The sequence below is a fragment of the Mesocricetus auratus genome, unplaced genomic scaffold (genome assembly GCF_017639785.1).
Source record: "Mesocricetus auratus isolate SY011 unplaced genomic scaffold, BCM_Maur_2.0 Super-Scaffold_100004, whole genome shotgun sequence".
NCBI classification, from domain to species: Eukaryota; Metazoa; Chordata; class Mammalia; order Rodentia; family Cricetidae; genus Mesocricetus; species Mesocricetus auratus.
In genome coordinates this window covers 85422074-85440196 of record NW_024429189.1, presented here as the reverse complement: position 1 = coordinate 85440196, position 18123 = coordinate 85422074, and the positions used below count along the sequence as shown (strand labels likewise).

General features: G+C 52.1%; 1 protein-coding gene across 1 annotated transcript; it reads right to left on the bottom strand.

Annotated features, from left to right (window-relative positions):
* Nucleotides 1-1349: 1349 nt before the first annotated feature.
* On the bottom strand, nt 1350-17189 carry Disp2 (dispatched RND transporter family member 2). Its single transcript, XM_005064741.4, has 8 exons — nt 16940-17189; nt 10066-10395; nt 9714-9743; nt 9462-9585; nt 9075-9190; nt 8754-8881; nt 8341-8438; nt 1350-6808 (listed from the first exon to the last, which is right to left on the bottom strand). The coding sequence occupies exons 2-8, from the start codon at nt 10377-10379 to the stop codon at nt 3587-3589; spliced, it is 4032 nt and encodes a 1343-aa protein (XP_005064798.1). The 5' UTR covers nt 10380-10395; nt 16940-17189; the 3' UTR covers nt 1350-3586.
* Between the last annotated feature and the right edge of the window lie 934 nt (nt 17190-18123).

Below are 18123 nucleotides of genomic sequence, written 5' to 3'. Positions count from 1 at the left end.
TGTGGGGAGGGATTTTTGGAGACTTGAGACAGACCTTGAAACCAGCAGTGGTGGTGCACACCTTTAATACCAGCACTCGGGGATTTCTGTGAGTTCCAGGATAGCCAGGGCTACACAGAGAAACTCTGTCTTAGAAAACAAAACAGGGGCTGGAGAGATGGCTCAGTGGTTAAGAGCATTTGTTGTTCTTGCTGAGAACCTGGGTTCAGTTCTCAGCACACACATGGCAGCTCACAACCATCTGTCACTCTAGTTCTAGGGGATCTGACACCTTCTGACCTCTTCGGGTACCAGGCATGCACATGGTACACACGCCTACAGGGCAGGGAAACCATTCACACACACAGAATAAAATAAGTAAGTCTTACAAAAAGAAAAACAAAACAACAACCAAGAAAACCAACCGACACCTCTCCCCAAGAGGATAACCTTGAACTTTTGATCCTCTTGTTTCCATTTCCCAAGTGCTGGTATTATGGGCATGTGCAACCATACCCAGGGGAGGGAGCGGACTCTTCAGGGTTCATGAACCTTTTAGTCTCCCATAACACGAAGTAGAACAGCCAAGGCCAGTTGCTGAGGAGACATTCCGCTCTCTTCTGAGATGAGGTAAAATTTTGTGGAGACGGATGCAGGAGGTAGATTACAGCACTCCTGTACGCTAAACATACACTGTACTGCTAAGCTGTACCTCAGCCCAAGGCAGAACTGCTCAAGAACATAAGTCACCTTGGCTTCCCTGGGATCATCATCCCAGCCTGGCTGCTTGGTAGAGAGAGGTGCACAGTACATGGTGCATGTAAGCCAGGATCCGGACCAACAGTCACAGGTTAGGAAGGCTGAATGCTGCCACTTGGGCATAATACCAGAGATGGTCCCCTACTACTCAAGGAGACTGGTTCAAACAAGCAGTCTAGTGACTGCTTATGCTTCCAAATATCAGCAGTTATTTAACTCTTCTCTCTCTCTCTCTCTCTCTCTCTCTCTCTCTCTCTCTCTCTCTCTCTCTCTCTCTCTCTCTCTCTCTCTCTCTCTCTCCTTCCTGGCTATTTTGGCATGGTCTTGTTATGTTTGTTACCCAAGCTAACCTTGGTCTTCTGGGCTCAAGTGATCCTCCTTCTTTAGCCTCCCAGGTAGCTGAGACTGCAGAATTTGCATGATACCAGCATGAGCAGGAGTCACTTATCTCAATTTAGTAATTTTGCAAGGAACTGGCCTACACGGTCAGCTCTCTGTAGCCAAGAGTTCTGTATCTACAGATTCAACCACATAGACCCAGAATATTCGGGGGTGAGGGGGACCACACCAAACATGAACACATTAAAAAAGAAAAGGAAAGAAACACAAGCTCAACACACTTTTTTTTCTTGTCAACAACACAGTATAAGGACTGACATAGCATTTACATCATATTAGGCATTATAAGTACTCTAGAGACGATTTAAAGTATACAGGAGAATATGCATCATTATATGCAGATACTACACCATTCTACACAAGGGACTGAGCATCCTCAGATTTTGTTATCCTGGGCAGGGGGCAGGGGTGTTGGAACCAGTTCGCCATGAATACTGAGGGACAGCTGTCTTCTGTCTTTCCCACATTCTTATGCCCTCATTTGAGTTTCTGCTCCTCCTGTCCTGGGCTACTTGGGGTGGGAGGTAGATCTCAACTACACAGGAATGCAACAGGATAAAGCAAAGACGCCCTCTGGCTTGCCTCCAGCTTCGCCACAGATTGTTTGACTCTGAACAATTCTTTTCACTTCTCTTTCTCATCTGTAAAATGGCCTAGACTGGTGGTCTTCATGCCACGTCGTATGGATCTGCCAGGAAACTGGGGGCCCTGGAGAGCTGCACTAGAAAGGGAGCTGAGCTGGCTGCCCCTTAATGCTCACACCCAGTGGAGCAGCTACTTTTAGACACAGGCGTTCTTTGAAAGAACAGTCCTTAGGGGACAGTGTTCGGTGCTGAATCACCACTCCCCCCTCCCGTCTAACATGCTTGATCTTCTGAAGCTGCTCAAGCCACTCCTCTTCAGGAGATCTTCCTGGTCACCTCACCCTGGGTACCCATGCTCAGCAATAGCACTGACCTGTTAATGCCTGCCTGTGTATGGAAGATGCTCCCCCGCCACACCTGTACTGCCTGTAATACCATTCCCAAAGCAGGTGTGCAGTCAACTTGACGATGCTGCCTAGATGCTGCCGAGTCTCAGCAGCTGTGTCACATGGGACAAAGCCTCAGGACAGAACCTTTGCTTTTGGTGGGGAAAGCCAGGCTTTGGTCTTTGAGTCTCCCTAGCACCCTAGAGAGAGCTGGTCTTTAGAAACTGGGACCTGACTTAGAGAACTCCCACACAAGAGCAAGGCTGTGTTCCTGTCTTCAATGATTCTGCTCAAATTCTCTGCCCCACAGCACCTCTCCTGGCAAAGCCTCTTTGTAGTCCTTACCCATGGAAGAGGCATGAGCTTGAAGCCTCAGATGTAGATCGGCTGCTTGTGACCTGCCAGGTCCCATTGTGAGTCGGCATCTCGGAGAATTTCCAAGGGGGAATGGAAAAGGCAAAGAGGGACTCGGGTCTGCTCAGACTGCAACTCTTTCTGGGGGTGGGAGGGGAGGGAGGACTTACAGAGAGACACTCAAGCAGGGAGAGTGGGTTCAGTGCTAGAAGCAAGGGGTCCATACAGCCGGGTTCAGTGTGCCCGAAGCAGGCAGTCGGTAGGGGAAGCTGCAGGGGCGGAAGGAGCCAGTGACACGACTTTGGGTAAATCAATCAACCCTACTTAGTGTCCCGACCAACTTCAGGCCCCTCTGTAGTGGAGCTGCGAGAGCCCAAGGAGACTGACAGGTGCCGCGACGGCAGAGGCTGACTACTGTTCATCCATAGGGGAGCATCCCGGAACCGGCTTCCGGTAAAGGGATCTGGGGACTTACAGGCACTCGAAAGCCAGCCTTCACATTCTCCTGCTTCTCCCTCAGCAGCCATCTCTGCCCTGCTTCTGGGCGTGTCTCGTAACACTGGGGAGGATGAGTTGAACAGGGCAGGACAGAGGCCCGGGTTCAATTCTGGCCCAGGAAAGCTCCCCTGCAAGCGAAGTGTCCGATTAAGAGCTGATGAGAAAGAGATGAGATTTAGCAGGCTGTAGAGGTTCTTAAGGGCTTTTCTAGTCAGCGAGGTACACTGACAGGATCCCAAAGAAGGGGGTGCCTTAGCATCACTGAACTTCTTGCCACGCAGGAGAGAAATGATCAGCTTCCCCTGATACCTGGAGGTGGTACATCTGGCCCCCCCTTTCCAGAGGAGGGGGTCCTTGTTGGCACTGTGGGGGAGATGAGCCCTCAGCTCATCACAGGGAGAGCCAGGCATTACCTTGCAAGGCCTTCCCACTGAAACCTCCAGATGCAGGGGTTAAGTAGCAGAGAGATCAAGGCTGGAACATCTGGCAGGGTTTAGAATCCATAACTGGAGGGTGAAATATATCAGTATGGAGAAATACCTTCAGGCTCTAGGCTCTCGTAGCCTCTGTCTTATTTTCTTTTACCAGCAGGGTTCTGGACCCTGGTCTGGCCTTCCTTGGGCTCTCTCAGCTGCTGTAGCCAGAGGTGTAGGTGCTGGGCCTCCGGAGCCAAACATCGGGCAGATCTGGCTGACTGTTGGGAAGCATGACAGGGCTGATATCACCTGGCCCCCCACGGCCCTTCCAGGATAAGCTGGTGTGATGAGAGTTGGGTAGGTTTGGGTCGTAGATGGTCTCCTTCAGTGCCAGCCATAGAGTGTCACGCTTCCCATTCAGCTGGCCCCGTTCAAGTATGGGGTGCCCAGTGCCATTCATAGCTTCTGGTGAGGTGCCCACAGAATCTGGCACACGGACGCTGGGCTCAGAGGCACAGGTGTCATCAGAGACGCTGAGTCCCTCTAGGGTGCTGCCTGAAGAGCAGAGGCCATCCGGGAGCTCTTCGACTTTGGGCTTGGGGCAGTGGGCAGGAGCTTCTGGCAGGGCCTTCAAGGGCTCAGCTTTCTGTCCCTGGGAGTCCTGTCTGATCCAGGGTTGGGGGTTGGGGCCGGGCTGCTTGTAGGGAGAGGAAGTTTGCAGAGCTGGGCACTGGCTGAAAACTGTCTGGTGGTCCAGAAGCAGATCTCTCGGATAGGCGGGGGCGTGGGCGTGGCAGCAGCTGCCATCATGCAGTTGCAGGTCTTCAGAGAGTATGGAAGGCCTGTGGGACAGCTTGCTGGTGGCTGTGCTGGTATCAAAACTGGGGCTCCGGCGCCGTGCCAGGGGCTGCAACTCATAGTGCTCGGAGAACCCAGACGGCCCCATTCGTCCTTTCTCATCAGGATCCTCAGTCCCGGCATCCCACGGCAGGTGGGCACAGGGCCACAGGATCTGCCCACAGTTTTTCTCTGGCCCAAAGAAACAGCACAGGGACTGGAAGAAGAAGCTGGCAAAGCCACAGGCAACAAACTTGACCATCATGACGATGATGCCCAGCTTTCGATAAAGCAGAATGGTGGACGGCAGCATGAGCGCACCGGAGGCAAACAGCACTCCAGTCCCCATTGCTGTGGCGCGGCTGGTCTGACGCAAGGAGAAGGCCACACGGCTCAGGCGGTCAGGGTGTGGGCACAAGTGATAGGAGATACAGTAGTTGACGGTTAAGTCTACAGAGAGGCCCACAGAGGCAGAGAGAAAGAGGGACTCGGCAGTGTTGAGTTGCCACTCGAGGAGAACAAGCAAGCCCACAGTGAGCAGCACAGTGCCAGCCACCGCTGCCACAGAGAACAGGCTGAGGGGAACGTTCCAGGTGCCCAGCAGCAGTGTGGCAAAGGCCAGTGCCAGAGCCAGCCCGAGCACCACAGCAGGCTCTGTGCTTAGGCTGTGCTGCAAGCTATACAGCTCCAAGGTGCTGGTGAACCAACCCTGGTTGAGGCCCGGAGGTGCCTTGCCCAACTCTGTTGACAACCAGCGGCTGACCTCCGTGTAGAAGTGGTGGACCGGGCCGTACTCTGTACTGTACGGTAAGTTGGTCTGGAACTTCAGAACTAGAGCTGCCAGGTTGCCATGAGCATCGAAGCGGAGTCCCAGGTCACGGGTGCCATCAGGACTTTGCTCCAGAGCCATCATCTTGAGGCAGTGCAGGTAAAGTTGGGGGGCCCAGGGGAATTCTGACTGGCCACAGCATAGATCGGGACCCAGGCGGCCACAGCTGGGGCTTTCCATCCACTCCTGGAGGGTTTCCACTAGACACAGTGTAGGCCAACCTTCTGGCTGGTCTCCAAAGAAGCTCTGATTCCGGGCTCCATGGCAGAGAGCCAGGAGCCACTCCTGGGCCTCGGGACTGCTGGGCGCGAAGTCAGGATCGCTTACTACTGAGCTGTTGCTGCGAGGGTCCAGGGGATCACTAGTGTCCACTGGCAGGACTCCCCACACCATTACCACCGGCAAGTTGCCGCCTTCGTTTGGAGGCAGGTCCTCGAATAGGAACTGCTGGCGGTATTCAGCATCAAAGCGCTCAAAGGGGTGGCTAGACCGGAAGACCTGGCCGCCAAGGGGTAGTAGAATGGGCAGTCGCAGGCGAGGGCTTACGCCGCCGATGTAGGCGCCCCCTGCCGCCAAAGCTGCGAACCAGCAGATCCAGATGTACCGAAACTTAATGACACCACAAGGCAGCAGGCGCTGGAAGAGCAGACGCGAAAGGATGGAAATAATCCTGCGAAGAATGCGGATCCGTCTGTGCAACGCCAGCAACAGCCGCAAGGGGTCGGCGCCGCCCCTCTGACCCTGCGCTTGGGACACACAGCCTCGTGCCAGGTAGCGCTCCTGGATCACTACGGTAGCCGGGAGCCAGACTAGTGTGAGCCCCATGTGCACTAGCACAGCGGTGCCCATGAAAAGAGCAAAACAACGCACCGTGGGCAGGCGGCTCAGGTAGCTGCCGTAGAAGGCCGCGCTGGTGGTGAGGCCTGAGACCAGAAGCAGGTAGCCAAAGTGGTGCATGGTGCGGCCCAAACGATGCGCTAGACCCCCAGAGGGCACCTGCCCCCTGCTGAGGCGCCACAGGTCGAAGAAGATGAGAGTGTAATTGACGCAGACGCCACTAAGCAGAAGGAGGGATGCTAGATTGACGAAGGGGAAGTAGGCCATGCGGAATGCGACATGGTAAAGAAAGAAGGCCACCATTAGGGAGCCCAGCACCCCCAGCAGTGACATGAATGTGATGAAGAGTGAACGCAGATAGAGGGACATGCCAAAGAAGACGACAACCAGGGCTAGCAAGGGATACATAGTATCTTCGGCCAGGTAGTACTTCAGCAGTCTGGGCTTGAGGCCCAAGTCCATGCCACTGATAGATGTGTAGTTATCAGAGACCTTAATTGGGTCAACAAGGCCATCCAGGTAGATATCTAGCAGGGAGGAAGTCTTTATAATGGGCAGGAAGAGCAGGCCGAACTTGAGGGATGGCACCTGGTAATCTGCCGTCTGGGGACTGAGGAAGTCTCTGTCTAGCAGAAAGTGCAGGAGTTGATAGATGGCACTGCTCCAGGTACACTTGGTGGGAACCTGGGCACAGTACGGGGGCTTATCCTTCCCGGGCCCCACACAAGCAGGCACCAGGACGCCGCGGTGATAGTAGGTGGCACAGAAGCGAAGCAGGGCCAGTGTGCGGTCTGCATCTGCTTGGGTAGTGTCCTGGCAGGAGGAGCGGTTGGACAGCACAGCCAGGTAGTTGCCCAGGGACCAGCTGGGGCAGCACTCATTGGCTGCTGATCGCTGGCACAGAGCCCCAAAGCTGATGTGAGAGCGGATCTGCAGGGCACACAGGAGTGGGAGGGGGAGCTCAGAGGGAAGTTCAGGGGCCCGGGTCTCCCCAGCCCTCTCACCTCTTGTCACACTGAAGGGCAGAGAGAAAACATCCTGACAGTTCAACAGAGCTGCCTTTGCCCCTGGCCCAGCTCCTAGGAGCTTTATCTTGGCTTCATCCAACAGGAACCTAAGGGAAGTTTCCCCAGGCTCCTCCCATAGGCTCTGCCAGAAGGGCTCCTATAGGCTGCACACCCTAACTCTACAACTTCCGGAGTCAGGAACTGGAGTGGAGGTGACAAGTCACATAAGGAACAAGGGGCAAGAGACCCGGGAGCTGGAAGCAAGCAGTAGGAGATATTCTAGGGTCACGGAGAACTCCTGGCTTCTCTTTGCCTGGGGTGCTTAAAACCCCTTCTTTGCCCAGCTTGTATCCCCTTTTCTCCCCAGCCTTGCTGTTCGCATCACAACAGCTGGTGTAGTTCAAACAGCTCCCAGCGTGGAGCCACACGCCCTGCTCTGCCACTAACCTAACGTGCACAGCCTTGGGACTTTGCTCATAGTGATGACAATACTGAATATCTATCAAGTCATTACCAGTGCCAGCATTGTGTAAGATTGTTCCAGATTCTATCTCATTTCACTGTTACTAACCTTATAAAGAATGCACTGTAACTGTTCCTATTTCACACATAAGGAAGGACTGAGGATGTAGCTCAGTAATAAAGCACATGCTGAGTACACACAGGTATCTAGGTTTGATCCCCCAGCACTGCAAAAACAGACCAAACTGAAACAAAAAGCCAACACATATGAGGCACCAAGAGATTGAGAAGCATGTACCAAGACAGCCAGTCCTGGAGCGGGCCTTGAACTTGGGCATCTGAGTGTAGAGCTCACATTCTTAACTAGTGTCCTCTGGTGCTCTGGACATCATGCCGTGGCACGGGGGACTTGAGCTACAGAACTACAGAGCGGTTTCCACACTGTTTTTAGCAGCAAACATATCATAGATGTGATTGTATGTAGTTTTCTAACAGCATAACCGAATGGGCATTGCTTGGGTTGTCGAGAGCTACATCCTTGAACCCTGGAGTCTCAGCTTCCAAGGGCCAGAATCTCCTCCACACATTTTTGAGATGTCTTTTCAAAGCCCTTTGAAACTCTCGGGGCTCTGCTTTAGCTCTCTTTGTGACAGGAGGTTGGCCCTTCTAAAAACAGCCAGTTTTGTTTTGCCTGTCCCAGTCCAGAGCCTCCAGGAGAGCTGGAATATTTCTAAGCAGGGAGAGCTGTCCCCAGACCACCCTGGCAGTCCTGGCTAAGCTGTATTGCACTGGGACTTTGTGTCCTCAGTTCCCACCCAAGCCCCTGGCATCTCCCCAGCCAGCTCACCTGCTCCTGCTCTATGCGGCACATGGAATGGATGGCTTGTAGGTTCCACAGGCTTCCCCCAGAGGTGGACACAAACACCAACTTTGCATGGGACTTTGTGTCCTCAGTTCCCACCCAAGCCCCTGGCATCTCCCCAGCCAGCTCACCTGCTCCTGTTCTATGCGGCACATGGAATGGATGGCTTGTAGGTTCCACAGGCTTCCCCCAGAGGTGGACACAAACACCAACTTTGCATGGGACTTCTCTGCAACACAACCCCCACACAGCTCAGACCTTTGGCCCCAGAACCTGGGCCCACTAAGGAGAAGATGCCCATCCTGGGCCTCCTGAAGCCTTGATTCCCAGGAGCTTGAAGCCTATGTCTGATGCTCATCTCCCCCACATCAGCTTGACTGTACCTGGCTGAAACACTTGAGACCTACTCATTACTCCATCTTCCTTGGCTTGAATATGACTTGTGGCCATTTTCTCTTTCTGTCTGCCCACATTTGCTCTGGACCTGCTGATCTGACTCCATGGGGCCCCCACTGATGTCAGGACTGGCCATGCGGTAGCTTACCGGGAGGACCACAAAAGAAGTTCTCTTCTTCTTTGTCTTCCACGGGCTCCACCATCCTCTTGGTCCGGACCACACTCTCCTCGGCCCTGCCCCAGGATGCGGGGCTCAGTGTGCTGAGGAGGCTTGAGCTGAGGTAGAGAGAGTAGTTTTCCAAGGTACTTTTGGGAATAGTAGACTCACAGGAAATGAGAGACCACTCTCCCAGGGAGCGACAGCAATCTCTCATGTCTCGTCTCATGTCTTTGGAGAGGTCACCCAGTGTCCCCTCCTGGAATTTTTTCTCCCTTTGCTACCCTCAGTGGGAAGATGGGAACCCCTTACCTGTTCATCTCAGGGTCCGGGGAAAGGGAAAACAGATTCTTGGGGCCAGTGAGGGCCTGCATAGCTTTCCAGACTTCTAGTTTTCTGGAGATCTCTGTGTCTCGAGGCTCAAAACCCTGCAGGGAGGAGAGCAGAGAGGAGCGGGTATACAAGAGAGAGTAGGGCCAAGGGAGGAGTGCCCTCCCTCTGGGGCCTTCCCAGCTCTGCCCCCCTTGGTTCCCCCTGCCTGGATTGTAGACACATGGTCCCTGTGCCATCCTTACAGTTATCTGGCAATCGAGAGCCCACCAACGCTACCTTACCCCTAAGAAGGGTCAACTGTCTGCCTCAGACTGAGCTGCAATGTTCAGCCCAGGGGTGTCTCTCCCTCCCCCCCCGGCTTCTCACCAGTAAAGGCTCAGAAAAGTCAAGTGGAGGGCTTCCCAGCAACCCAGCGAGGGTACAGAGGAAGATGAAGGCCAGGCACAGAAGGAGCACGGCCACCGGCCACTCGGCGATCAGCTGGGAATAGCTGGAAAAGAGGGTGGAAGTGCACATGAGTTGAGGGTGGGTGTGGTGGGAAGGCTGGTAAGCTAGGAGAGTGGAGCAGAAAGTGGGTACCAGGGTGGCCACTCCTGGGAGTTCAGGGCCTGGCCCTACCTCTTTGGCATCCGGAAAGTGCGTTCCTGCCTGTGGGAGAGAAGAGGAGAAATTTACCACTGTCTTCCGGTGTGTGTATCTGTGTGCACACGTGCGTGCATGCCTGGCTGGAGGCGGGGGAAAGAGTGAGACATATTGGATGGGGAGGGTGTGAGTGAAAGACAGATGATGGGCATCGAGGAAGTTTTTAGAGTTGCCCACCCCCAAGTTTCAGCTGTTTTCTCCCTGCTCTACCCACGCTTCCTCCTTCTCCAGCAGCAGGACACATCTAGGTGGCCTCCAGGAATCAGGAGGCTTCAGTGTTTGCTGTACCTTTCAGTGGCAGCCGGCAGGTTTTCCAGCCCCTCCTCACCTGACACTGACCACATGTCTCTGCACAGAAGGTGGCTTCCAGACCCCGTCATGCTGCAAGGGGTCTATGGAAGTGCTGAGGTTGGAGACATGGGCACACAGAACTGCTTCATCTCCCAATCCTAGTAACGAACTGCCTTCTTGATATTCTTGAGGCGCTCGAGGAAAGGCAAAATGGCCCGCTGTTAACGGACTGGTCGGGTCTACAGCCTGGAGGGCGGAAACCGTTGGCGCTGGTACTGCAGCTCCTGTCGGGTCTTCAAGGGGACAGGTGTGCAGAGAGCAGCTTCTCTCCGGGCTTGCCTCGGGAGCCATGGCTTTGGTCTAGGACCTGGGAGAGGGCAGGCAGGGAAGATGGAGTGTTGGTGGGTTATCTGTGTCCCAGAGGTGTTCAATAAGCAAGACAAGGAGACAGGAGCTCAGGGTTGGCTTTTCATTATTATTTTTATTAGCTCTGAGGACAAATGGAGAGGTGGGAGCTGAAAGCCTGCATGCTGGGGTCCATGCTCTCATCTAAATATCCTTGCATTCAAAAACATATCCCTGCAACCTGCCGTATGTCAGACACTGCTCGATATCACACCTGTTTCTGTAAACATGATCTTGTTTACTGCCTACAAAAACAAGAATTTCCAGCCGGGCCGTGGTGGCGCATGCCTTTAATCCCAGCACTCGGGAGGCAGAGGCAGGCGGATCTCTGTGAGTTTGAGGCCGGGCTGGTCCGACAGCCTCCAAAACAATACAGGGAAACCCTGTCTCGTAAAAAAAAACAAAAAACAAAACCCAAGAATCTCTTTGTTTTACAGATTTGAAAACAGATTCTGTGAGAAGCAAAGATTAGGACCTTGAACCACGCTGAAGTTCTTCTGAACTTGTAGACTATGCACTTCCTGTATAGTTGTCTATCTCCACCCCATATCTCTCCAGGGTCTTTATATGTAGGTCTGGCTGTACTGGAAGTCATATGCAGACCAGGTTGTCCTTGAACTCACAGAGATCTGCCTACCTGCATCCAGCGTTGGGATCAAAGGTGTGCGCCAGCTTGTTTATAATCTTGACAGACATCCTCTCAATACCTGCTCCCCTCATCCTCTTCCTAAGCCAATCACTTGTCACCCCCATTGTCCCACTGGATATTTCTTTGTGTATTTGCTGCAGCTAGCTATCCGATGGGAGGGGAGGCTGGGAATGCAGGAGCTGATGCATAGAAAGGTTCATCTCCACATCTGCAGGACCTCAAACAGCTCACTGGCACAGAAGGAGGCCAGGGAATGTTCATTAAGTGAACACCGTGCTAGATTGGCTGTGAAGAGTGGCATGATGATGAATAAGGCCCTGTTCTTGTCTCTGAGAATTCATAGTAGTTGGGAGATGTAAACAGTCCTACATGCTAGTTTGTATGAGAAAAACTCAGACGGCCCACTTTCAATGGAGGCGGAAGAAGGTGGAAAGTTCAGCAAACAGGGCATATTTGGTTTCCTGCTCTTTCCCATGCACAGCACAGCTCAGAGAGGGAGTCGGAGCCTCCACGGAATATGGTGGGAAGGAGTCAGTGATGACCCCAGATTAGTCATCATGACAAGACTGTGCATAGGTTTGGTTCCTGTCTTCGTCTCCAAGGGAAGGTAGAGTCTCACTCCTGTGGCAAGATTGCCAATCTTAGGAGAAAAAATATGGCTACAGAGCCGATTGCCTGGAGATCATGGGGGTTTGTGGGGAGGGTTCCGGGCTGAATACTTTGACAAGGTCTCCTTTCCCTTAGCTTGCATTGTTATGATATGTAAAGTAAGGCCTTTGTGCCTGGCTTAAAGTGAAAAGTTTCAGCAAAGCTATTGCTATGTTAGGGCTAATCACTAGAGGCTGAGAAATTGTTCTGAGACTGTTTAAACCTTGAAGAAGCATTGCCTCCCTGGAGAGTCTACACATGGTGCTATGTGAGTGCTTGCAGCTGCACTGACTTTGATCCTAAGAAACCTCTGGCTGGGTCGGAGTCCTTACAGTTTGATTATGGCCATAATCAAAAGGGACTGAGATTTGTGTGGGTTGTCTGCTCTTATGGACAGCAAGAGCAAGTTGACTTTGGTAGTTGGAACCTTTTCCAGCCCCTATTAACCTTGCATATGTTTGAATAAAGTAACAGGAATCAGCTAGGTGGGTGTCAGTCTTTTCCAAGAAGGCTGTACACCTCTGTTCCTTCAGAAAATGAAGGGTTGGCATCTTAGTGAGTTTTTCTCTCTACTGCAGCACCTATGAGTGACATAAACATAGCTAAGTTCTGCCCAGAAACTACGAAGAGAAACTGGAAATAATAGAACTCTACTTATTTTCCTCTGTTGGAAGGGTGGCTGTTTAAGAGAGGACTAGCCTCAAAATGGGACAGTTGAGGTAGGCTCTAGGCTCCATCATCTTTTGTCTCTGGACCCTCAGAAAAGATAAACATTGGAGTAATTGGTGTGGAATGTTTTGAAGTAGCATACATGAGGTTCCCAGAACAGAGCTCGGCATGTTGAGGACATATTTGGTTTCCTGCTCTTTCCCAAATTCAGGACCATAGGGAGTGTGTGCTCCAAGAAGTATATTAGCATGAACAACTTGTCCCTTTTAGGAACGCAGGCAATACCCCCATTTTATAATGTCTTATATCTTGAGAATCTCACTGTAGCTTCAACCTTATATTCTTTCTTTTGTTTGTTCTCTAAAAGCTGCATTTGAAATCTGATGTCATGACTGAAACCACTAATACTTATTTGCACCAACTCAACATTTAGAAATATATGAATTTGGCCAAAGACATTCTAAAGCAAGACCTCGGACAACTCTGCAAAGCCGATGACATAAGCAGCCAGGGTGCTGGCAGATACCAACTCTTGGAGGTCAATCCCCTTGAGCCAAAGAGAAAGTGACTCAATGCCCTGGGTCATGTGTACGTGTGAGATCATTTATTAATTTATTTACTTATTGAGACAGGATCTCACCGTGTAACTCAGGCTGGCCTTGAATTCATAACTCTCCTGCCTTAGCACCCTGGGTGCTAGGATTACAAATGTGTGCCACCATGCCTGGTACTGACATTTCCTAGAGTTTTCAATTCTATAGCTTCTTCTATTTTACTTATTCATCTATTTATTTGTACATTCCATGTGCTCGGTCTGCACAAGGTCCTGAAGGCTTGAGTACAGCCAGCATCAGCAATGCTCTCTCTCTCTCTCTCTCTCTCTCTTACACACACACAACTCTCTCTCTCTTACACACACACACACACACACACACAGCCTGCTTTCTGTGTCTTACCATCTAGAAGAAGGCTTTCTACCTACCAGACTGATGAATTAATAAGAGGAGGGAAAACGTTTGCTTCCACTGGTGGGGTCTTCTCTTCCCTTAGTCTGGAGATCTTTTATTTCACCGTTGCCTGCTCACCTTGCTGCCTGTCTGGTGATTATTTGCCTTCCCTGCCTGGTTGCCTGCTTGTGTACATATTGGTTTAGATTATGCCCCTGTCCATAATCTTACCTTTCAGCACTGCACTGGTCATTATATCACCACGGAGAGTCTGAAACCCCTGACTGCTGCAGAGCTTGGCCTTTATCTCAATCTCCCCAATTTATTTTTTTAATTTGTAGCACCGAGCTTGATCTGGGTTGGGTCCCAGCATGACCAGCATCAGCTCTGCTCCCACTCTTCACAGCAGGGCCTGCTTCCTGGAGGTTAAGATAGTAGGGTGGCCGTGGTGGAGTGAGGGGCCTGTTCCAGCAGCCCATGACCGCACAGCATGAGCACAGGACTTGTCCTAGGAACCAGGCCCCCGGCTGGAGTGTCAGTCTCTTTGCCAATAGAAGTCAGCCACAAGGAATGCTGCTGAGAGACGGAGTACTCTCTTTCCCAACTCCTTCTAGTTAAAGAGAAGCTAGTCTCCACCATTTGTTTGCTTCCACTGGGGTCTCTGTGGCTCTAGACCCCTCCTTTCAACCCTTTTAGTCCCTCTTCAGAGATCAAGGATCAACTGATCCTAATCTTACCCCTCTTCACTATGGAAGACTTATACCAGTGTAGAGAACCTGGAGTCCTCTAGCCTGACTGCGGTAGAGCTGAGCCCTTGTCTCAGTCTTCCCAGTGAAAAGAGCCAGGTCTCAAGTTAAGATGAGTAATTCCCTAGGCTGTCTGTCTGCACCCCGGAGCCAAGTCAGTGGGCATAGAAAGTGATGAGTCTTGTCTCACACACACAAGGTCACCTTTTATCAAGACCGCAGGCACAGAGCCCCAATTGAGGCAAATGTGTATGAATTAAGCTGGCCCTGAACCTACAGAATAGTCATCTGGATGTCACTGTGATCCCACAGAGTGGCCAGGACACTAAGAAAAATAAATGGTAACTTAAAAAACACAAATAATTAACTATTTCAAACATCTCTGTAGTCAATGAATTTATAAAATGCTGTTAGGATTGGCAGTCGTGCCTCTAGTGCAGATACTTGGAGGCTAGCCTAGGCAAAGGATCCCCACCCTGTCCAGGCTTCTCTCTCCCTCCCTCCCTCCCTCCCTCCCTCCCTCCCTCGCTCCCTCCTTCCCTCTCTCTCTCTGACCTCAGAGTCATGGCCAATCCTTTCTTCAGCCTCTGAAGAACTGAGTGTACATACAGCCTACTCTATTCTTGAACTAAATATGTAACTGAGGATGGCCTTGAACTCTACATTTCTGCTTCTGCCTCCTAAGTGAGTGCTGGGACTAATTTGCCACCACACCTGAATTTTTTTAAAGACAGAGTCTTTCTATATAGCCTAGATGATGATACAGAGGCAGAGAGCCAGAGGGAGAAACCAGAGCCCATGTAGTCCAGGACATGACTTCCTGTCCCAGGCACCTAACCACTGGCATTACAGGTGTGTGTTATCTTGTGTGGCACCAGGCTTAAGGCCTGACTCCTTCCCAAAATGTTCTGGGGGTAAGTGTGGGAGTGAGGGTGCAGTAGGTGGGGAGTGAGGATGCAGTAGGTGGGGAGTGAGGATGGAGATGGGGAGTGAGGATGTAATAGATGGGGAGTGAGGATGGAGATGGGGAGTGAGGATGTAATAGATGGGGAGTGAGGATGGAGATGGGGAGTGAGGATGGAGATGGGGAGTGAGGATGGAGATGGGGAGTGAGGATGCAGTAGATGGGGAGTGAGGATGGAGATGGGGAGTGAGGATGTAATAGATGGGGAGTGAGGATGTAATAGATGGGGAGTGAGGATGGAGATGGGGAGTGAGGATGGAGATGGGGAGTGAGGATGCAGTAGATGGGGAGTGAGGATGGAGATGGGGAGTGAGGATGTAATAGATGGGGAGTGAGGATGGAGATGGGGAGTGAGGATGGAGATGGGGAGTGAGGATGCAGTAGAAGGCATTCTTTGCACACATAAGGTTCTGGATTTAATCTCTTGCATTGGGGGTAAGGACTATAGGGCATTCATGGGGGAACATGAGTATGCAATGTGGTGTGTGTTTAACATGTACAGTGTATGTACTCTTATACATGGTATATCTATCCCCAGGATGGTACTTAATTCAACAGGAGGAGCAGGCTTGCATTCTTCTATTAGTCCTTATGCCTGTGTAGAATCCACAGTCTCTGGGGGAACTGCAGAGAGAGGCAGAGTTTCTGGAAGAGAACAAGTGGTTCTCATGCCCAGGAGAAATGAGCAAACCAGACAGGGCTGATCCTTGGCAAGATATGCCAGACAGCCACTGATGCGGTAGCCCCTTGTACAGATGCTCCTGGCCCTGGGCCCTGCCCTGATTTGTCGCTGGCCCCCCTTCCCCCTTTTTCCTGCAGTGGTGGGGGATGGAACCTAAGCCCTTGCCAACGGTAGAAAATGCTTCATCACCAGGATGTCCTGTCTGCCCGCATTGCCACCTTCCTTTCGTTAGGCCTGACTCCAAGCAGAGTCCCTGGTCTGGAGAATACAGCCTTCCTGTGTCTTACCCTCTTGAACACGGTTTTGTCTTGCAGACTGACAAATTAATAAAGGGAGAAAGCATTTGCTTCAACCTGTGGGGCTTTCTCTTCCCTCTGAGGAACAGAGTGTACATTTTAAATCAGATAATCTGGAGATAATGTGCTTGTATCTGCTTTTTGCCTCTTAAAAATGCCTTTTATTTTGATCCAGGCAGGAGAGAGTTAGTGTCACGTCTGAAGAGAGATGCTGGGGGCAGCAGAGGGAGGCAGGACACAGAAATGGCGCCATATTGCTACCTGGCCAGACTGTTCCTCCACACATATGGTGAAGGCAGAAAAATGAGGGGCACCCGGATCTGGGAATGGGCGCTCAGCAGGAAGGTGCGTTTCCTCTTCCACAAGCCTGAGGCTCCTTCAGGGGTCAAATAGACCCCTGCCTGAGCCTCAGACCCTGAATACACAAGTAGCTTCAGTCTAGTTTTTACACATGGAGACTAAAATCAGTATTTACACAAGCAGGATGCCATGCAGGGGAGAGAAACAATGATGTGATGGGCAGGCAGCAACCGATGGTGATGGTGATGTAGTCCCAAACGTCTGCCTTCCCTCCCCAGGACACCTGCTTTGGCGAGCCTCTTTTTCCGTGTCCATGAGCACCCCTTTGCACACTGACATGCAGACTGACGCAGCTGCAAAGACGCAGAGGCAAGGCCTAGGGGGAGTGGGGGAGCTCCAGAGGCCAAGGAAAGGGACATCGGGCCTTAGGAGAAAGGAGGGAACAGTGGGTGGGGCAGGCCCCCAAGAGGTGAAAGCAATGAGAGCTGGCATTATCGAGTGTCGTTTAGAGAATAAGTTGACCAGGCAAGATGAAGGGGTATAAGGGCTCTCAGAAGGGCTAGGGAATGAATGAGGTGATATGTGGCGGCAGCTACTAAGGATACCTGATGTAAGCGTGCTGAGAAGCTCTTCCAGCGGGATCTACGGAGGGGTTCTTCCTACTTGTCCCGGCAGTTGCCTTCTGGGGTTAATGTATTTCTCTCAGGCCGCTGCTTGCCGGCTCAGGAACTGGCAAGGAGAGGATCCCTGCAGCAGCTGGGGCTGCTACCACCGTTCTAGCCCGTGGGCGGCGCCGCTGTCCGGGCTCTGGTGCTGAAGCAGAGGCAGCGGGGGCCTCCTGCGCATGCGTCCGCTCCAGAAACCAGTCGCTGGGCGGTGCCGAAGGGGAATCCACCAATGGACGCAGGACAGGAAGGAGGGCGGGGAGACTGGGACCCAAGCTGCCGCAACATCGGGGGGCTGGGGGGGTCGCTGCCACTAAGGTTCCCTGGAGGTTGCTGCACAGGCCTCTCTACCCTGGCCAGGTCTGATCATTGGCCTTAGTAATGCGGCCAAACCGCCCTTCCTGGACGCGTCGTTCTTATAAGAAACCAGACAGAACGACCCGTGCAAAAATCCTCACAACTTGAACCGCAGGCTTCTACACTTCATAGCGCAAGAGGGTTTGAGAGATCGGGTCTCATGAGTACCCCAATTTCTCTCTGCTTCTCTCCGTGTCCTTCTGTCTTCCCCAGGGTGTTAGGTATCCATACGCTTGGGCTGGGTCTTTCTTCCCACTTTGAACATGGCCTTGAGTCTGCGGCCTCTTTTTGCGTTAGAGACTCTTCTCTGTTTTTCAAAGTGCGCAACAAGGGGAGGGGGAGTGAAAGGAGGAGACTCAGAGAAATGCCCAGCCTCTTCCTTGCAGTCGCCACCACGCCCCACCTTCCACACACCTGATAGCCACCCCCTCCGGAGCGCTAGCCCGCCCTCACCAGCGACTAGCTGCGAAGGAAAAGAATATATTGGGGTGCTAAGAATTACAGTGGAGACCAGAAGTATGAGAAGCCCGCGGAGCGGAAAGATCCTGGACAGATTTGGATAGGCAAAAGCTGAGAAAGCGGGGGACCGAGGAGAGTAAGACTCACGAGGGTTTGGCTGGAAGATATATCCCTTAAGTGTGTCCAAGTGCTGGTCAGGGCAAGGCGTGGGTCATAGGGCAAGGACTGAGGGGATCTAGAGGCTTGGAAGTGCTTTGAGAGACTCACAGTTGGCTGGAGAGATAAAGGGCAGTCTTAAATTGGTGCCA

Coding starts and splice junctions, on each gene's coding strand:
- Disp2 (XM_005064741.4), bottom strand. CDS start 10,379: ATGGCTCCCGAGGCAAGCCCGGAGAGAAGCTGCTCTCTGCACACCTGT. Junction 9,191..9,461: donor ACTTTTCTGAGCCTTTACTG/GTGAGAAGCCGG, acceptor TCCTCCCTGCAG/GGTTTTGAGCCTCGAGACAC. Junction 8,882..9,074: donor CCGGACCCTGAGATGAACAG/GTAAGGGGTTCC, acceptor TCTCTACCTCAG/CTCAAGCCTCCTCAGCACAC.